At 40.0% G+C, this 19,722-nt stretch overlaps 1 protein-coding gene across 5 annotated transcripts in view; it reads left to right on the forward strand.

The window, feature by feature from the left end:
- Nucleotides 1-19,722, forward strand: part of FER (FER tyrosine kinase) — a 165,413-nt gene that overhangs the window by 32,240 nt on the left and 113,451 nt on the right. For 3 of the 5 annotated variants that reach the window (XM_077347748.1, XM_077347751.1, XM_077347749.1), the window contains exon 11: nt 10,429-10,458. The exons of the other annotated variants lie outside the window; for them this stretch is intronic. In XM_077347748.1, coding sequence (XP_077203863.1) covers nt 10,429-10,458 — 30 coding nt within the window. The remainder of the gene's footprint in view (nt 1-10,428; nt 10,459-19,722) is intronic. 5 annotated transcript variants of the gene reach the window in all.

The following is a 19,722-nucleotide window of genomic DNA, read 5'->3' on the forward strand; positions in this document are numbered from 1 at the left end:
GATGGTCTCTCCAGGCCCTGATCATAATCCTTCTGGAACAGCTCTGCCTTAAAGTCCTGCAGAAATGGTTGAGGTTACACAGAGCCCTTGTCTCTTTTTTGTTGAGGGTAGCTGAGTGCCAGTTAGCTGGGGGCTGAAAAAAACAAAACAAAAACAGGTTGGGGCAAAGAAGTAGAAGAAATAAACATGATTAAGCTTGACAAGTTTATAGTATCTGGGAAGGGGACAAATTTGAATTGGGTGAAGGGGAGATATGCATTGGTGAAATGTGGACTGGTGGGACATTAATCCCCCAAACCCTAATCCTCTTTTCCCTGTTCCACCTCAGCTAGATAATGTACGTTTTTAAGAATGTCTGATTTACAGTTAAGAATTCAGGCAAGAGGATTAATTAGGTTTGAAGGGGAAATGCATCATATAATCCTAATTACATTCCTGCCTCCAGTGACTCCAGAGTAACTAAAAATGTAAAGTATATTGTAAATGGGGCTGAAAATAAGGTCAGGGTGCATGTCCTGTATAACACAAAAATGTGCTCAGGTTTGAGGTATGATAAGTGGCTTCTCCATCAATTAATCCAAACCTTAGCTGTCATAGCATTAGTAAGCATTAGGTCTGAGAGCTAAAAGATGTAAACTTATTCAGAGTTGGTATACCCCTGATAACTAGATGCAAGATTACAATGCACTGAAGGTATCTGCTGCCAGCATTCCTTCTTTGTTTGTTGCTGGCCAGGGATTGCTGGTCTACATCGGGGTTTTGACTGTTGTTAGTGTGACAGTTATTTATTTGTCTTTGTAGTAGAGAGGTTGAATAGACTATGCAATAAGAATTTACTAAAGTTAATTGGGCCTTTGAGTACAGAATTAATTTAAAAGAGAAGGGTTATATGACAGAAGGGTGGAGATGGCAACTAGAGAAGAAATTGCTTCTGTCTTTCATATCAAGTTGGCTACAAGCCCAATAAGGCTTCATATTTGGCTAATTTTATCTGTAGTAAACTTCATTATTTAAAACTGTGGAGTAAAAGCTATAAAATTAGCTGGTTCAGGAAAATTACTAATATCAAGGTGATGATTGTGCTGATTTTGTATGCAATAATTTCTCAGATCCTTTAGTAGAAAGAAAGTTGGAAGTGTGGGCTGAAAGAAGACTTAAGTCAGGGGTCTCCAGCATGGAACTTGTGGGCACCATGGCTCTTGCTTTTACCTTTTGTGATGTCCATCAAGTGTTTTTAGAAGTAGAATGGGGCTAGATATGGCTTCTGCCCAACAAGGCTTTTGATTGATAAATTAGAGAAGTGATTGCCTGTTCAGATCTTCAAAAACATGGCTTTGACAGTAGTTGCCCTCACAGCACAAGGATCTCTTTACTATGAAATTGGAGGTAAGCTGTGGCAACCATTTTGTGACTGGCTTTGCCTCCTGCAGCAGTAGGGTCGCCAGGTGGAAGTGGGCTGGTGGTAGGGCCCCATATAACTAAGGGTGTTGTCTCTGTAACAGAGATGTTCTTTCGTTGAAGAATTTTGACTTTCAGGGCAGAAGCAGAATGCCACAAGCTTGAAATGTTCTCTCAGTGGCTTCTGATAATTGTGATTTTTAATGCCAGATTTTGGTCTGTCTGGTTTTATTTACTGCCCTGTCATCCCATGTAAAGTGCAGAAGGATATTTTTAACATGTGATTGCATGTATAACATTATAGGGATTAGAGATTTAGTTGGGTAGCCATGGTGGTCTGAAGCAATAGTACTACTGGAAGGATGAGCAAGAGGAGGCATCCTGGATGGTAAAACTGACTAGAATTGAATAGTAGTGTATATAGAGACAAAGCTAACATCTTAGTTTGTTAAATACTTTAGCATTTTAACATTGTGAACAGCCAGTACCACCTTTTCTCTTAATAAGTATTCATCGTGTTTTAATGTTAGCCTTCAGCATAAGTGTTCTGAGGAAAAGAAAATTGCTGTTTAACTCTGTTGTGCTCACTCATGATTGTATGGATGAATGAAATTTCAAGGTTCTTATGATAATAATTGTTTTTACTTTTCATTTGCCTCTTGAGCAATGAGATTACCCTTAAATTGCAAGCTGCAAATAAATTATGTTTGAATTTCCAAGGTGTAAATTTATAATATAGTGATAACTGCATTTTAAATTTGTAGCCTTCCCAATAAAAATCAAGTTCATAAACTTCTTTCCTAGTTCTTTGTGTTTCAGCTAATCAGTGGTTCTTTTGTTAAAAGGAACAAAATAGCAGAATAAAGAGAAATGTTTAATTGCCAAGTTGTTTTAAAGCATTTTTGTATAAGAAACTCAAAAGTGAGATCTTTAGTTGTGATGGAAATAGACACTGGAAATACTAATCTCCATTTTGATATGGTGGCTGTTTTATAAAAATGGTCATCCAATTTTACTTCATGATTGAATACAGTATGTATTTACTGTTGAAAAAAGATTGTAAACTGTCACATGTGTATTTCAAAAGGGGTAAAAATATCCCAGGTAACAGAACTCTTTGCTAGAGTTAAATGAAAAGATATTTGAGAATATGGAAGAAAATAAGATTTTTAATCTCACTGGAATATTTAGTGAGACATGAGTATATAATCTCTTTGACCAAGTTGTCTAAGGCTCCTTCTGGTTTTTTTTATGCTTTTTTAAAATTTAGATAATATTTATTGATTAAATATATATACACACATAAGATTGTCATTGATTAATTGGTTCTCTTGAGAGATTCATCCCCCCTCCCTCACCTCCATTCAGTCATTGGTTAGTTTGATAGTCCACGAAGAGCTTCCATTGCTTCTGGAATTCATTTTCCGGTCGGCTATTGACTAATACTGTCAGTCTCGCCAATTTAGCAAAGTCAGATAGCTTTTCTAACCAAAGTTATGTTGTTGGTATCGTCTTCACTTTCCAGTTTTTAGCCAACAGTATTCTGGCCGCCGTTGTAGCATAAAATAATAATAATAATAATAATAATAATAATAATAATAATAATAATAATAATAATAATAATAATTATAATTATAATTATAATTATAATTATTATTATTATTATTATTATTATTATTATTATTATTATTATTATTATTATTATTATTATTATTATTATTATTATTATTTAATTTTTAGACCGCCCTTCTCCCAATAGGTCTCAGGGCGGTTTACAACATAAATAGTTAAAACACAATAAAATCCCCATAAAAACCCCAATTAAAAGTTACATATAACATATCACATAACATATAGCGGCGGTGGTCACAATTCTGATCTTAGTTCAGCCTGGTGGAGAGAATAATGTTCAGAAGAGGGTGGCACCAATACAATACATCTAACCATGATCTCGGTGTTAGAGATCTAAATATTGGAGGGGATCCTCTGATGGATTAGTGGGAGAGCTGCCCTGGCCTCAACCATATGCCTGGCGGAAGAGCTCCGTCTTACAGGCCCTGCGGAATACTCTAGCCTGTACTGGCAAATTGTCCGGAAAGAAACTTGGTAACCAATACTCAGGTTTCATTACAAACTTAATTTTTAGCATCTTTTCTAGCTCCAAGTGAATCTTGGACCAATACTTATACACCCTATGACACCTCCACCACATGTGAAAAAATGATCTTACCTTCTCCTGACACTTCCAACACTTATTGGACATCCCTACTAAAGCTTTTGGTGTTAGGTACCAACAATAAAACATTTTATACCAATTCTCCCTAACAGCCTGACTCCTAGTTAGCTTTGGTATCTTATTCCATATCCCTTCCCAAGTTTCTAAAGAGATTTGAGTTTCGAGGTTCATCATCCATTTAATCATGCAGTTCTTAATGGACTCTGTTTCAGTCTCATATTGCAAGAGTATGTTATAAATTTGTTTTTGTAAGTGGGGTTTTTCCTGCATAATGATTTGCTCAAACTCCGTTAGAGATATTTTAACGTCCTTTGAAGTTCCAAATTCCGTTTTGAGTTCAGTTGGTTATATTCTATCCATTGCAATGGAATTCCTCCTTCATTCAGAGTTCGAAGATCTTTTAGTCTGCCTGTGTTAGTTAAGATGTCTATATACTTCAGACAGGATATCCTTGTTTGTTGTTGAGCAGTGAAATAAGCCTCAATTGGTGATTTTATTAGGGAGCATGTTGCCGATAGTCTACCCTTATATCTTAGCCAAATCTCCTTCTTTTTTAATGCTTCAAAGAGAAGGAAGTTGGGCTGGAGTTGATCTTTCTGTTGATCTTTCTTACACTGAGTTTGGTAAAAGTTAGTTCATGGACTATTCCTATCTAGAGGCTGGATGCAGTAACCCTTTTCCACTAAGTGAGAAGCTTTGCTTTTGCAGAAGCAAGTTTACCACACAAGTCACCTGCTCGCTAGAACTCACTCTGTAACTCACTCTATGCAGGGCTAACCTTGAAACTGATCCAGTAGCTTCAAATGGTCCAGAATGTAGCTGCACAAGTCCTTAACAGGACTCAGTGGAGAGCCCATATACAAGCTGTGCTCTTCTAGCTGCACTGGCTCCAGGTTGCAGACCAAATCAGATTAAAGGTTCTGGTTCCTTACCCTTAAAGCTCTAAATTAGCGATCCCCAACCTGTGGGCTACGGACCACATGTGGTCCGTCGACTAACTGGAGGTGGGCTGCAAAGGATGCCTTCTCCCCCCCCCCCGGCCCTTTACTTCATCCACGATCCGGCAGGCGCACATGGGACTATCTCGTTGCAGAGAAACAAGCTCAGGGTTCCCATTGATTTGTCATTGTCATGAGTTAAAATTTCCATGAAAATAAAATGTTCCTTATGTTCATTGTTGTGGCGTGTCTGTATCTTATTTTGAAGGGATGTTTTAACATTATCATAACGACCAGAGTCAGAGAGTGTTAGGGCAGTGGGCCTCGCTAAAATTGTCAAGCGTTGAGTGGTCCCCGGTGATAAAAAGGTTGGGGACCACTGCTCTAAATGATCTAGGACCCTTGTATCTTCGGGACTGTCTCTCCCAATATTTCCCTGAGAGGAGTTGAGATCTGGTGATCAGAATCTACTTAGGATCCCTGGCCCTAGGGAGTTCACCTTGTCCCTGGCCTGGTTGAAATGTTTTATCACATTAGGGCCCTGCAGGACTTAGACAGTTCTGCAGGGCCTGTAAAACAGACTTGTTCTGCTGAGCCTGCGGTTGAGACCTACAGTAACATCTAGCTGGCAACTATTCCACTTTTATTCACCAGGCTATACTCCTCCGTGAGGGCTACATTGAAGGGCCCCCCCTCCAATATTAAAGGCCACGTTAGCTATGCAGTTTTAAAATGTTTTAATTGTATTCAACTAATTTTAAATTTTATTTTTCTATATTTTTAGAGTGTATGTGTTCTATCAACATTGTAATCTGCTCTGAGTCTTTTAAAGAAAGGGCAGAATAGGAGCCAAAACATAAATAAATACCTGGATAGCCTAGGCGAGACTGATCTTGTTGTATTTTGGAAGCTAAGCAGTGTCTTCTCTGGGAAGTATTTGGATGGGAGATCACAGAGAAAAACTAGGGTCAGTGTGGAGAGACAAGCAACAACAAACCACCTCTGAATGTTTCTTGCTTGGGAAACCCTTAGAGCTTGCACTTCACAGTGACAGCTACAAGCACAACTGGGGTGCTCTGTCAGAGGCTGGGTTATGTTTTACAGAAGGGAATTATTTTTATTAAACTCGCTGTTTCCTTCCTTGTGTAGTTCTCCTACAATACTGGTTGTTAGAACATAAGAGCCATGCTGTATCAGGTCAATAGTCCAACTTTTCCAGTGTTTTGTCCCACACAGTGACCAAGCAGTTGCTTCAGAGTGTAAACAGAGCATAGAAGCCAAGCCCTTTCCCTCTGATGCTACCTTCTAAGAGTGGTATTCAGATGTCTTCTGCTCTGAATATGGACGTTCTCTTTTATTGTCATGGTTAGTTGCCATTAATGGAATCTAATGTCCTTTTAAAGCATATATGCTTGTGCCTATCACAACAACTTCTGGAATTGAGCCAAGTGGATCTGCTCACCGAGTAACAAAGTGTTTACTTTCTTCTATCCCAGACCTATTTGCCTGAGTAGTAGCATTATGGGACAGTGGGGAAAAAAAAAACTCTTTCCACTTGCCCTATTCCATAAGCTATAAATGTATAAACTTCCTTTAATTGTCTTTTTCTGAACTGAAAAGTCCCAAGTTCTTCAGCCTTTTCTTATAGGAAAGGTACTCCAGCCCCTTAATCACTTGGTTGGCTTCTTTGGTAGTTTTTCCAGCTTTGCAGTATCTTTTTTACAGTACAGCAACCCAAACTGTTCACAATATTCCAGAGAAGGTTGCCCCATAAATCTGTGCAGGGGCAATATAATATTGGCATTCTTATTTTCTACCCCTTCCTAAAAATGCCCTTCATGGAATTCACCTTTTTTGCCACCATTTTACTCATTCTTTTGAACACCAAAATGTTTATCTTGGTCTCATCATATATTTGAAACTTAATTTTTTCTAGTGTGCATCATCTTATTCTTGCCAGCATTGCATGATCTCTGTCAGTACAAGTTTTAGTAGTTCATATCCAACTACCTGTGCAGGAAAAGCATATGGCATTTTGAGGTGTTTATAATTACATATTTTAATTTTTCTATTTTAGACACAGTATAGAAGCATCACCATATTAATACCACTATAAAAGTAAGACTGCAAATCTAATAAATAGAACTTATAAGATGCATAATATTTGGGCTAATATGCCAGTAGGTGGAGCTCACCGCTGGCTAAAATGGGTTGTTTAAAGAATTGTGATTTAGTTCATATGTTCTTAGAATATTTATCCCTAACATTTGTCCTTACCTACTGATAAATGTACCCCTTTTGTGGATATCTATAAATTGACAAGCATCTTTACAGTTGTTTTTAGTTAAGTAATTTTTATTTCAGTCATTTAGGTAGGGTTTATGATTCATCTTTTACATTGAGAACTGTGTAGCAACTGACAAATTTCATAGACTTAATTTTTTTAAACGCTAATACACAATGTTAACTTTTGAGTAAATGATCTTTTTCAATTTCTTTTTATGTATCAGAATATGTATCTTCCTTTTCCATCATAGGAACCTTTCTGAAGATAGATTACACAAAACCAACACAATATTCATTACAATCAGGCAGTCTCCGGTTTGTGCCAGCAATATTTAATGGAACATTTATCAGTATGTCATTTACAACTTGTCAATTCAGCAACAAAGTCCTCTTAAATGAGACTGTCTTGAGCAAGCAGTAAGAAAAAAAACAACAATGAGTGGGCTGGGGAAACTTCATTTTGGAAATAATTTCGTAATCATAGCATCGCTATAGAGAAGTTGCTTTCTTGTATGTCATGTTGTGATGGCAGTGAGGAGCAAAGGGGGCACAGATCTGTTTGCGATAAGGTGATCCTTAAGATATTGTGATTCCAGATTGTCTAGGGCAGGGGTAGTCAAACTGCGGCCCTCCAGATGTCCATGGACTACAATTCCCAGAAGCCCCTGCCAGCAAAATGCTGGCAGGGGCTTCTGGGAATTGTAGTCCATGGACATCTGGAGGGCCGCAGTTTGACTACCCCTGGTCTAGGGTTTTAAGTGTTACAACCAGCCATTTGAATTTAGGCCCAAGAGCTACCTAGCAAACATTGCATATGAAACAAAAAGGGAATAATGTACTTCTGGTGCTATCCCAACAGGTAGCTACATCCAGGAACAGTTGTGATGTCTCTTTTGAACCAACCCCACATACAATACAGTGCAGTAGTATAGGGATGGGCATGAACCAGCTCACAAGGCCACTTTCAACATGAATTTGGGCTGGTTTGGAACTCAGGAGCCAATGTTCAGTGAAGGCACCTAACCCAAACATTACCTAACTTTTGGCCAGTTTGATCTGGCTGTTTGGGGACATCCATTTAAACCTAAAAATGGTTCAGCAATGTGAAGGTGGGAGGGGAAGCTAGCAGCCACTTAAATGTAACAGCTTAGCATCAGACCAACTGAGTTATTAGGTTTAAATGGCTGGCAGCCATTTAACCTTATCTGGATGATCACCCCCTTTCTTCCAACAAGGCTTGAGGGAAAGGAAGTCTATGCTTATATACAAAGCCCTTATGCAAACTATGCACAATGGAACTGTTTTTATGATAAGTTTTACTTTAAAACAAAATCTGTAACAGTTTTCAGCTGTTAAATATTTGGGCATGGCCCTGGTAGGTGGGGACAGTCTTGACTTCATTTCTGGACAGTGGGCCAATCAGGAAGCGTGCAGCATATTCTGATTGGCCTGGTCCCAGTAGCACCCACCCCCAACAAACACAACCAGAGGCAATATGGAGTGAGCACTTACAGTTTGCACCTGGCCGCCGTCGGGAGATGAGGTCAGGGAGATTGTTGGCTGGGGGCCTGCCTGGCGCAACCTGGCCAAGCCTTGGCAGGCCACAAAAGCAGCCTCTGAGGCTTGGCCAGGCCGCACCAGGCTTTCTTGGCCCAGTGGGAGGTCTTGGGGGGGGGGTGTTCCCGCCGCTATTTCGTCCAGCCCTGCAAAAAACCCAGCCCTGCAAAACCCCACCGAGGTTCAGACAAGCCATGGCAGGGCTTTGCCGGGCCAGTGGGCTGGTGGTGAGAGTGGTGGGAAACCTGGGGGGGGGTTCCGCCGCCACTCCACCCAGCCCCGCCGTGGCTTCCTGCAGTTCCTGGGAGTGAAAAGTGTATTTCGTATAATAACGAAGAGTCCACAGTTCCTCCTAAATCCTTGTCAGTTCCTTCTAAATCACTTTCTGTTCCTTCTCGAACTGTACCAGCTTCTAAAGTTCTTACATCTTCTCTCCAGAAGCATTTTAGAATGGAAAAATTTAATTTAATTAAAAAAATTAATTTAAAATTAGTGGTTGAAATTCCAAGAAGCTGTTGGAAGTGGGCTTTTTCTGTTCTGGCTTTCCTTCTGCAGCAGTTTAGACCCACAAAACAGCAATGCTGACTAGCATAGGTGAGAAGCGGCACAACAGTCTGCTGCCCTGAGGTGAGGAGTTATGTATCTATGCCTTTCCAAGGTGACGTCACTTGCTTTTCTCTCAGTGCAGCCACTGGTATTATGTGATGCTGCATCTATGTAGATCCCCCAGTATCACTTTTGCAGGGCTCACACACAGCTGTGGAGGGAAAGGGTTGGTGGGGAAAATCTGATACGCCAGCCTCTGGCTCTGCATAGAATTCAGAGAAATGAGAAAAATCACTGTTGGTCTTAGTGAGAAAATGCCAATTTTTTTGTGTTAAATCCAATCCACTGCCGAGCGATTGTTACCATAGTTTGCTTGGTAGTGGATGCTTAATGCACGTCTTACATACAAACTGTATAGGTATACACATTTATATACACAAATTCAAGGCATGATTTATACACACTCTAAACTGTGGTTTAACATCCTAGTTTGTGACCAGTTTTAAACCTACAATTCACATGATCACACAATGCTTATCCATTGTTATGCCCACATTAGGCTAACCTGTGATTTGAGACATTGTTTTGAGACTTGCTTGTTTCCCTTCTGTTACCTATATTTAATTACTTTTAAATGGCTCAGTAAGAACAGTCCTTGATATTACTGCCTAAAGATGCACATTTTCCATACTGAGTTCTGTGCATTATGTGTTTCATCACAGGGGAAGGCATGCCAATGTTCTAAGTCGCTCCAGCTGCAGAATTCTCATATTCAAAGTAACACACAGGAGAACTGTCAGCCTCTCGGACATTCTGTCTCCTCAGTAACTGGGAGCCAAAGAGTGATAACTGAAACAACTGGCTGAATACTAGCTTGTTTGCTTAGCACAACAGGAAAATATCAGTAGTGCCTTAAATGATATCAAGGCATTGCCATTCAGAATGGAATTAAATAGTTGCTAACTAGTATTGCAGAAAGAGCCAAGGAGAATCTTGTAAATAGCTAGAGCTAATGACTGCAACTTGAATTATTTCTTAAAGAGCAAAAATTAGTCTGGTAAGCCATCATATGTGTTCAGAGGTGATCTGAATAGCTGTTGTGCCAGTATTTGCAGGGTGAAATAGTCTTGGTGAGCTAATGCTGAAGGTACTATATGCTGTTTAACATTCTTTTGAGATTCCAGTTATCTGATGCACAGCTAATTATTCTTTAGTATTAGAACCAGTTTTTTAAAGAATTGTGGTGGCTGAACAAAGTATATTTTTGACTCATTACTGGAATCTATCATGGACCAAAAATGCACCAAATGTCTGATACTTCCTGCAGTTGCTGGGAGCGAAAAGTGTACTTCATGTAATAATGAAGAGTCCACAGTTCCTCCTACATCCTTGTCAGTTCCTTCTAAATCGTTTTCTGTTCCTTCTCGAACTGTACCAGCTCCTAAAGTCCTTGCATCTTCTCTCCAGCCACAGGAGAAACCGCCCACAACAGTTAAGGTAAGAGATGAATTCTCTATTGGTGTGCCATGGGTCAGTGCCTTGCATCCTCAGTAATTTATGTCACAGAAAAAAAAACAGCAGTATTTTTTTTCTGTTAGCCTACTTCTAATGATTCTATGTTCTATTAAGTCATGGCACAGAATAGAATTTGATTTTAGATATCCTGGTGCTGTAAGCTATCCATGCTTGAATCCTGTGTTGAGTCAAAATTAAAACAATCACTTCTGAAAGAACTCTCTAGTCTCAAGCCCTTTTGGGGCATTTAATGCAAGGAGTTTCTTTTTGGGAAGGAAGGTGTTAGGGTGATGGTGGCACCTTGTACCAATCCTGAGGGGCAGGAGCAAATTGTCCCCAAACTCTAGCAAAACTGGGACTGGTCTACCTGATAAGTTTTCATTAACTGACTTCTAATGTTTATGTTGATATTACAAGTGAGAATAACAATTGTGGTGTTATTGTCTCTTTTGATTTAAGTGCAGACATATTTCACTGTATGGCTTCTTTTATTGCAATCTGCACTTCTAAAAATTAGTAATACTTTTTTTAAAAATTAGAAATATCCTTTAATTTTGACCATGAATGCGGGAACAGATATGTTGGAAAAGTCTGTAATTTCCTAGTTTGGGATTATTTTAGTGCTTTCCCACAAATGTTATTTATTTGTTTGTTTGTTTGTTTGTTTATTTATTTATATTGAACTCAGTTTTGCCAATAAACTAGAATATAACAATGGTGACAATAGTAATAGTAATGTTCAGGGGCCCAGTAGATATTGTAGATTCCAGCTGACTTCAGCCAAATGCCTAGAGGAGGAGCTCCCTTTTGCAGGCTCACAGAATTGATTTAGGTCTGTCAGGGCTCTAATCTCCTCTGGAAGCTCATTCCACCTGGTTGGGGCCAGGACAGAGAAGGCTTTGGCCCTGGTCGAGGTCAAGCGGGTTTCTTGTGGACCAGGGATCATTAGCCAGTTGGTGATTGCAGAGCGCAAGGCTCTTTGAGGGGCATAGGCAGAAAGGAGGTCCCTCATGTACCCTGGGCCCTGACTGCATATGGCCTTGAAGATGATTACCAAAACCTTTAGCCTGATCTAGAATTTGAGTGGTAGCCATTGTAGTCAGTGGAGGATGGGCTGGATGTGGGACCTCCATGATGTTACTGTGAGGAACTTGGCTGCTGTGTTTTAGACCAGCCGCAGTTTCCAGATCAAGGCCAAGAACAGGCCTGCATAGAGAGAGTTGCAGAAATCTAGTCTAGAGGTGACTGTTGCATGAATCACTGCGGCTAGGTGTTCTGGGCCAGGTAGGGCGCTAGCACTTTAGCTTGGCGAAGATGGTAGAATGCCAACCACGCTAGTCTCGTGACCTGAACTTCCACTGAGAGGGAAGCATCCAGGATCACGCCCATGTTCCTGGCATAGTGAGGCACTGAGAGCTGTACTCCATCCAGGGTGGGCAAGGCACACTTCCTCGCATGGTCCCTTCCTACCCAGCCACAGAACCTCCATCTTTGAAGGATTGAGCTTCAGACGACTCTGCTTGAGCCATCTCATCACTGATTCCAGGCAGCTGGTTAATGCTTCTGGGGGACAGTCAAGGCAGTCATCCATCAGGAGGAAGAGCTGGGTGTTATCTGCATATTTAAGTTTTCATGATGATGCTTATGGTGTACTTCACAGTGCTTGGATTTCTCCTTTCATTCGAGCAAAATTAGATTGTTTTTGAGCTGACTTTATAGAACTAGCAGATTTGAATGAAAAGTAGTGCTGCAGTAGCTTGACAGCCTGAGGTTGTGTGTGTTTGTGTGCATGTGTGGGGGTAGTAATTTTATATTATCATAAAATACACAGAAAACATATATGCATCTATCGATATATAAAATGTTATTAGTTACTTTCTTAATCCACTTACACTGAACTCTCAAGTTACATTATACTTTCCTTTGTTACAAAATTCATTTTCTGATAGCATAAAAAATGAATCCAGTAAACTTTCTACCAGTTCATTTATTTAATTTTTAATGTGGTCAGTCTCACCAATTTTATTACATCTCTTCTTTAAGCAAGCTACTTTAATTGGAACATGCCTTCTCTCCATGGGCTAATTCATTCTTGCAGTTGTTAGCAAATTTAACTTTATTTCTTGAGTCAATTAATAAAACACCATTAAAAAAAAACAACCCAGGTACTGATGGTAAATCAGTCTTTAGTTTCAGAACTTTTATCTTCTATTGCTTTTATGCAAGTAAAATGTTGCATATTTGTATTACCACCACCTATGATAAAAAAGTCTTTTTTGCCAGGCAATAGCTGCATCTGCTGACTGAGGTTGTGAAAATTATGTACACAAAGCACTGTGCTTCTTTGGAGTTACAGGATGCAACAGAATTAGGCCAAATAAATAATTTCAAACTCCATTTGGCTAAGTCTAGATCTATCACAATTCCTTGACACCTGCCTCTTTTTCAGTTGCTGGCTATAGCCTAACTTGTGATCTTGGTAGTGTTGTTCCTCTTATACCTATGTCTGCTGTACAGTTGAGAAAAGTACAGTTGTACAGTTGAGAAAAGATGCCTGAAAGGCATCACCAGTATATTATGAAGGAAAACAGCTATTGGCTATGACCAGAAAAGTGATGGTCTGGAAAAGAGATGATGCTGACTAAATAAAGAAGCTTATTAATTATGGCTCAATAGATGCTTGAATTTCTATATGCCATAGGTATCATAAAGGCTACAGTGGAGAATGCAATGAACTTTGGTACATTCCAGTATTAGCAGGTGTTTATACATGAGAGAAAAAAGATTCAGAAGTTGCTGTGTTGAAAAACAGAGTCATAATGCAGAACTTTATGAAGATCAAAGGTATTTCTATTTTCTGATATATGTGCAAATCAGTGTGTTTTTGCTAGACACATTTGTAAGCACTCAATGATTGTTCAGGTAGCCACTTTCCAAGCAAGTAACAATACATAAAAGCTACCATCTCTCTGAGGTAACATTAAACATATATTTAAGTTTTCATGATGATGCTTATGGCAGACTTCACAATGCATGGGTTTCTCCTCCTTTCATCGGAGCAAAATTAGATTGGGTTTTTGAGCTGACTTTATAGAATTAACAGACTTGAATGAAAAGTAAGCAAGGTGTGCAGTCACTTGCAAAGCCCCCCCCCCCCCCGGGTTGCTAGAAGAATTATACCATGCTGGCTCTCTGGAAGGAGAGGGAAATTAGCTTGATAGTGGTTCAAAAGAAAGAGTACCTAGCATTTGTTCAGAGGGTTTTGGCCTGCTCCTGACTTTGATGTTACGTTGGAGCTGATAGAACTGTCAGAAAGCCTCAGTTAACTGTCATTACTCTTCCAATGATTTAATTTAAGTGACTGGATGGGATCAGGATAAAGGCTGATAGTGTACATTACTGAGAGGCTAGGCCAGCCTAGCCGGTTGAAGATGGTCAAGTACTTTGGGGTTAAATCTGTATGGGAACATTTCACAGTCAGGCCGGATGAGACAGGTGAAAAATAGTGAATGTGCATTTTGAGTCAGTTTTGGAGAAATGGACAGCCTGCTGATGGTGCCTCTGTGTTATATTATGAGAAGGTTCAGGGACAGCTCAAAAAGAGGGGATAAAATAAGACTGCATTTGGTAAATAATGTTTGCGGCTAGTGCAGGACCCAGAGAAGAAGTTGCCTTCCTTTCTTGGGCAGCTTTCAGAGTTGTGCAAGATCACTCTGGAAGATTCTTAATATATTTAGGGAAAGACCATCACCTTAATTTAAAAGAAGTTGGTGTAGCTGCAGGGAGAGGGTTCAATATATGTTTATGTGACAGATTTCTTTGTGTGTGTGGTGGAGGGGAACTAACCCAGAGCTACAGCAATATTGGAGAAGAGAGAAAAAGGTAAGAAGGCTGTGATGATAACTTTAACACAGAGAAGATATTGCTGGGTGGATCAATGCTGTAGTCTGCCTGTTTCACAAGTAGAGATCCTGTTGTGGTTGCTTTTATTCTGGTTGTCTAGTTATGATTTCAAAAAGATTTGCATTCATTCCCAAGAAATTTAAAAACAGCAATTTTCCTTCATTCCGTTTATTATCATGGCTTCCTCAGCATGCCAGCTGGGGCAGTTCTAGCAGGCAAACTAGATGATTGAAAAAGTGAGATGGGCGAGCTTTCAATGTACTTCCATTAATTTCTTAACTACTGTCTTGGCTGCTTCCTTCTCTTCCATTATAGTGCTTCTTCTACTGGTGCTGGTACTTTGGTCTCTTCCTCTTAGCCTTCTGCTGCAGTTTCCTCTTCCTACTCTTTGTTGCTCTTTACTTTTTAAGTATAGTTGCTGGTTTTCCTTTGTGTGTATGTCTTCACCACTGCTTGACTGCCATACTGATGCATATCAGAAATAAAACAAGCTTTCTCTTATAAGGTCCCATATCCCAATGGAGAATTTTGGATCCAGACCTTTAAGGAGATATCTCCATCTTCATTTCCTGTCTTTGATATTGTCACCATTTACCTTTGCAAAATAATTTGAGGAAAGAGAAAAAATGACTGCAAAGACTTATGCTGAATTCTTCCAGTTTTGTAAATGTCCATCATTATCAGTTGGGAAAGAACTCTGTAAACCCCTGAAGTTTCTCCATGAGAACATAGAAAAAATAATCCTATTACAAATCAAGTATACATTGGGAAGCTTACCCTTTACCACTTACCTTGAAGGCATAGTCTAAATTTTGTATGGCTTGTGGAAAATAATTGCACTGCTATATTTTAAGATTTCCCCCTAAACTATTTCAAAGTGTGTGAAGATTTTTCCAGCTGTATTTTCTATGAGTTTTTCAATATTTTCAAACTTTACTCCCCAACCCTAATGCGATTAATGCCCAAATGCTTTGAAACTTGAAAATATGAGAGATGTACTTACCGATATCTCCTCTGTATTTTCAATTTGAAAGAAATCTGATAAAGCTTGCTAAGGAGGATATGCATCATCCTTTTACTAAGCAGCTAAATTATGACAACTCTACTAATTAAGGCCATGTTTGGTCACATATGGTAACTACCTATGCTTGTTTCTTTCGTGCTCTTATATACTGCCTTTTGAACATGAAAGGCCCCTGAGATGGCTGATGACTTAAACTCTGGAATTGTAAAAACTGATGATTTCAGGTGTTTGTTTTTAATCAATTTTAGAACAGTGCATAAAGTATCTGATACAATACAGCAAACATTTTAGCTCAAAGTCTTTCCAGAGTAGAAATGTTTCCAAGTTGGTGTCAAAGACTTGTAGAGATGATTCTTCCCTTACTTCCTGAGATAGTGATGTCTGAATTTGAGGGAGCAGCAGAAAAATCATCCCCACAAATCCTGCCTGCCCTAATTTATAGTAATGCTGGTTCCCATAGGGAGCCACCATATTTAGATACTGGAGTGCAAGCACCTGGTATGTCTGGAAGCATTTTTTCAGATATTCTGGAACTCATCTGATAGAGCTTTAAAGAAGCCCAGCAATCCTTTCAAAAGCCCAGAAACAAATTGGTGGCCTTTACAGGTGATACACAACACTGTCTTCAATGGCATATTTAAGGTAGGCTGGTCAGGGCACATGCCCTAGGGGGTGCCACTGGGCCATGTCAAGTCTCTGCAGGTGGTGGGAACCATATTCCCTGCCTGGTCCATGCCCCTTACACTCACCCCAGTGAGCAGCGAATGGAAAGAATATAGATAGATGTACTCAAAGGCTTCAGTAGTTTGCAGTGTTCTTTATATACTAAAGATGTACGTACGGCTTTGTGTATAGAAAGCTAAGGCATTTATTCTCTTAAATGTCATAAATATGCCAGATAGTATAATTTTATAATATTTTAAATAAAATATGTCTTAAGCAGTGCAATAAGATTATGCTTGCTAAGAATGCAACTACTATGGATTTCCAACACATGATCCCTTAACAGTTGATTGGCAAAGATTCTCTATGAAAACCAATGTGGTTAATGGAAACAATAGAGCCCAGACTGAAATGTATGTAGATAAGTCATATCCAAGCATAAATGTAATAGTTTTCCTAGTTATGATAAATTAGAAACTGATAGATAATTTGGGTATGTGACATCCAAAGATGGCCTACTTTACTGCTGGAATCATCAAACCATCTCTTATTTTGCTAGGTAATACAGAAAATAAGAGTTAGGTCTTCTATGTAATATAGAAAATCTAAGAGTTAGGTGGCTACTTTTATATGTCACCAGGAACAGGCTTCAAAAGACAGGGGGCAGCTTCATTTAATTGTAGAACTGGAAGGAGGCTATAGTTCAGTCCACAATGTTTAATGCAAGAAATCCAAAGTTAAAGCCTTCCAGTCAATGTCTGTTTAGCCTCTAGTTGAAAATCTGCTGTGATGGAGAAGCCAATTTTCCCATTGGATGTTGTCTTCTAATGCAGTGGTCCCCAACCCCTGGTCCAGGGACTGGTACTGGTCCGTAGATCAGTTGGTACTGGGCCGCGGCTCCTCGTCCTCAACCCTGGATGCTGCCTCGGGGGCTGACCTGCCACTCTGCCGACGGCTCACCTTTGGTGCTCTCCAGCAGCCGCCATGGCTGGGGCTCCCCCTCAGTGTGGCAGTGCCCCCCAGCGGGCAGTGGGAAGTCAGGGGCACCAGCAGGAAAGCAAGTGGAGCAGGGGCTCAGGCGGTGGCAGCAACATTCCTCGGCAAAAGACTAATCCCCCCCCCCCCCGGGCCTCAGTAAAATTGTCAAGCTTCAACTGGTCCCCGGTGATAAAAAGGTTGGGGACCACTGTTCTAATGTTCATCTGAACCTAATAACATAATAAGACCCCTGCTGAATCAGACTAATCATCCAGTATCCTGTATCACACAGGAGCCAACCAGTTCCTCTTGATAGCCAGCAACAGGGCATAGATAGAGGCTGATGCCTTCTCCTGGCTTTGGAATTCAGAGGAATACTGCCTCTAAATGTTGAGGTATCCCGTCTGTCATCTACCAAATCCCCCCTTTTAAAAATAATATTTTTATTTAATTTAAAGAAAAGAAATAACTTATAAAACTAAAGACAATAAGCAAAAAGAACATAAAAAATACCAAAAAGAATACACAGTCTGAAACTTCATTCATTGTTCCAATTCCTATAAAGATGTTATTTCTGTGACCATTCAAATTGGTTATTCGTTATCTTGCATCTCCAATTTAGATTGGTGTAGTCGTTAGGAGCGCCAACTTCTAATCTGGCATGCCAAGTTTGATTCCGCGCTCCCACACATGCAACCAGCCGGGTGACCTTGGGCTCGCCACATTGCTGATAAAGCTGTTCTGATCAAGCAGTAATATCTGGGCTCTCTTAGCCTCGCCTCCCTCAAAGGGTGTCTGTTGTTGGGAGCGATTGAGGGCAAAAGAAGAAGTGGACGACAGAGAATGAGGTGGTTGGATGGAGTCACTGAAGCAGTTGGTGCAAACTTAAATGGACTTCGAGGAATGGTAGAGGACAGGAAGGCCTGGAGGATCATTGTCCATGGGGTTGCGATGGGTCGGACATGACTTCGCACCTAACAACAACTATTTCTACATGCGTAATCTGTGTAGACTCACTGTAAGAAATCTTGACTATAAATAATGTAAGTAAATAAATATTAAGAGATAAGCAGATGTTCGATAAAAGTGTGGCTGTTGACATTTCCTAGAACCATAAACCTAGGGATAGATCATTTTGGTTACCTCAGGTAGGGGAACTGGGAGTCAGCAAGGCAATACACAAGCAACCCTCACCTGCCTTGATCTCAGCCACAGTACAGAACCTCATAATCTATAGAGGGTTGAATAGGGTTTTTGGTAGTGGAGATAAAATTTCGATTGAATATGGCAGAAGCATACCTCTTACCACCAGATCTCTTCTACTTGTCTATCAAATCTGCAAGATAGTTATGGTAATACAGCTCTTCTCTCCTTGTCATGTCAGCTCTTGCAGTAGACCTTCAGACCAGCAGTTGTCTTTGTAATCATTGTTTCCTTAACAGCTTTCCTGCCTTGTGAAGATAAATCAGACAGATTTAATGACTGAAAAATATGTATTTTAATAATTTCATGGGGGAAATTTGTGAGGGATGATGTGCATAATTGTAGGCAGATGGTTAGTATGGATCTTAGGAAGCATTGTCTTTGGGGAGAAAATGTTAGTATAAAATCAGGGCATTTTTTGAATGCATTTGTAGGATATCTAATTAGGATGCGCAGTTTGTTTCTTCTCCCTTCCCCCTCAGTGATAGGAGAAGCAGTCATTTAGCTGCTGCTAATCCCTAGGACTCATTTAGCTGAAGAAGACCCTTTATCTTGTCATTACCTGAGGTGCGTGAAATGAGCTAATCATCCCAAGTCCTGGCAGACCTAGAAGCAAAATTAGGCACCGTATCCATGGTAATGCAGTGAGCAGTTTTTAAAGTAGCCATTTAATCCATTGATATAAAATCAACCTGCCAGTTGAGTCCAAGCAGCCTTTTTATTGTTGGACAGATTGTAATTTAAAATTGATATGCTGTATTGTGTAGACATGAGACAGGTAAAAAGAATCAGATGTTTTATTTGTGAACATTCTTCATAAAGATGGAATAGATGTTAACTATTGTGTTGTGTAACTGTTGCAAGATTCTTTTGGTGTAGAAGTCAACATTATAATGCTCCTGTTTTGTTCTCATCCATAATCTTTGCATATTGTACAGCATATTATCCTTTGAGTGAGCTCTTAGCTCGAGTTGTCCTTCAGTATCCTGTGAAATCATTCAGTGATAAACTTGAATGTATTAAGATGGTGATGTCACCCACTGAGGTGAATACATGTGAAATAATTGATGTATTCTATGATATTTGCAGCACATTACTGTATAGCCCACCTCCTCCCACACTGGAGGATAGAGTGAACTATAGTCTCACTGATCTCAGAATGTTGGCACCATCTGGCCACTTCAGCAACTGAGCTATTCATCTGAACCTTCTCCTGCTGATGACCTGTTTTATGTGTCTACTAGGGGCAAAGCCCATTGTATCCAGGAATACAACCGGCGCTATAGCTTGGCGGTGGGAATAGGAAGGGGGGAGCTGTCCAGTCTATAAGGGCATGGGGTTCAATGTGTGTGTTGTGTGGGAGGTTGTGGTGGCGTGGTGACAAATAAGGGCATGGGTGTGGAGATATGGGTGTCACAAACCTGTGGTTTGGAATGTTCGTTGAGTATGGGACTGACCTTTGGGAACTGTGGCAT

The sequence above is a fragment of the Paroedura picta genome, chromosome 7 (assembly GCF_049243985.1).
Source record: "Paroedura picta isolate Pp20150507F chromosome 7, Ppicta_v3.0, whole genome shotgun sequence".
Taxonomy (NCBI): Eukaryota; Metazoa; Chordata; class Lepidosauria; order Squamata; family Gekkonidae; genus Paroedura; species Paroedura picta.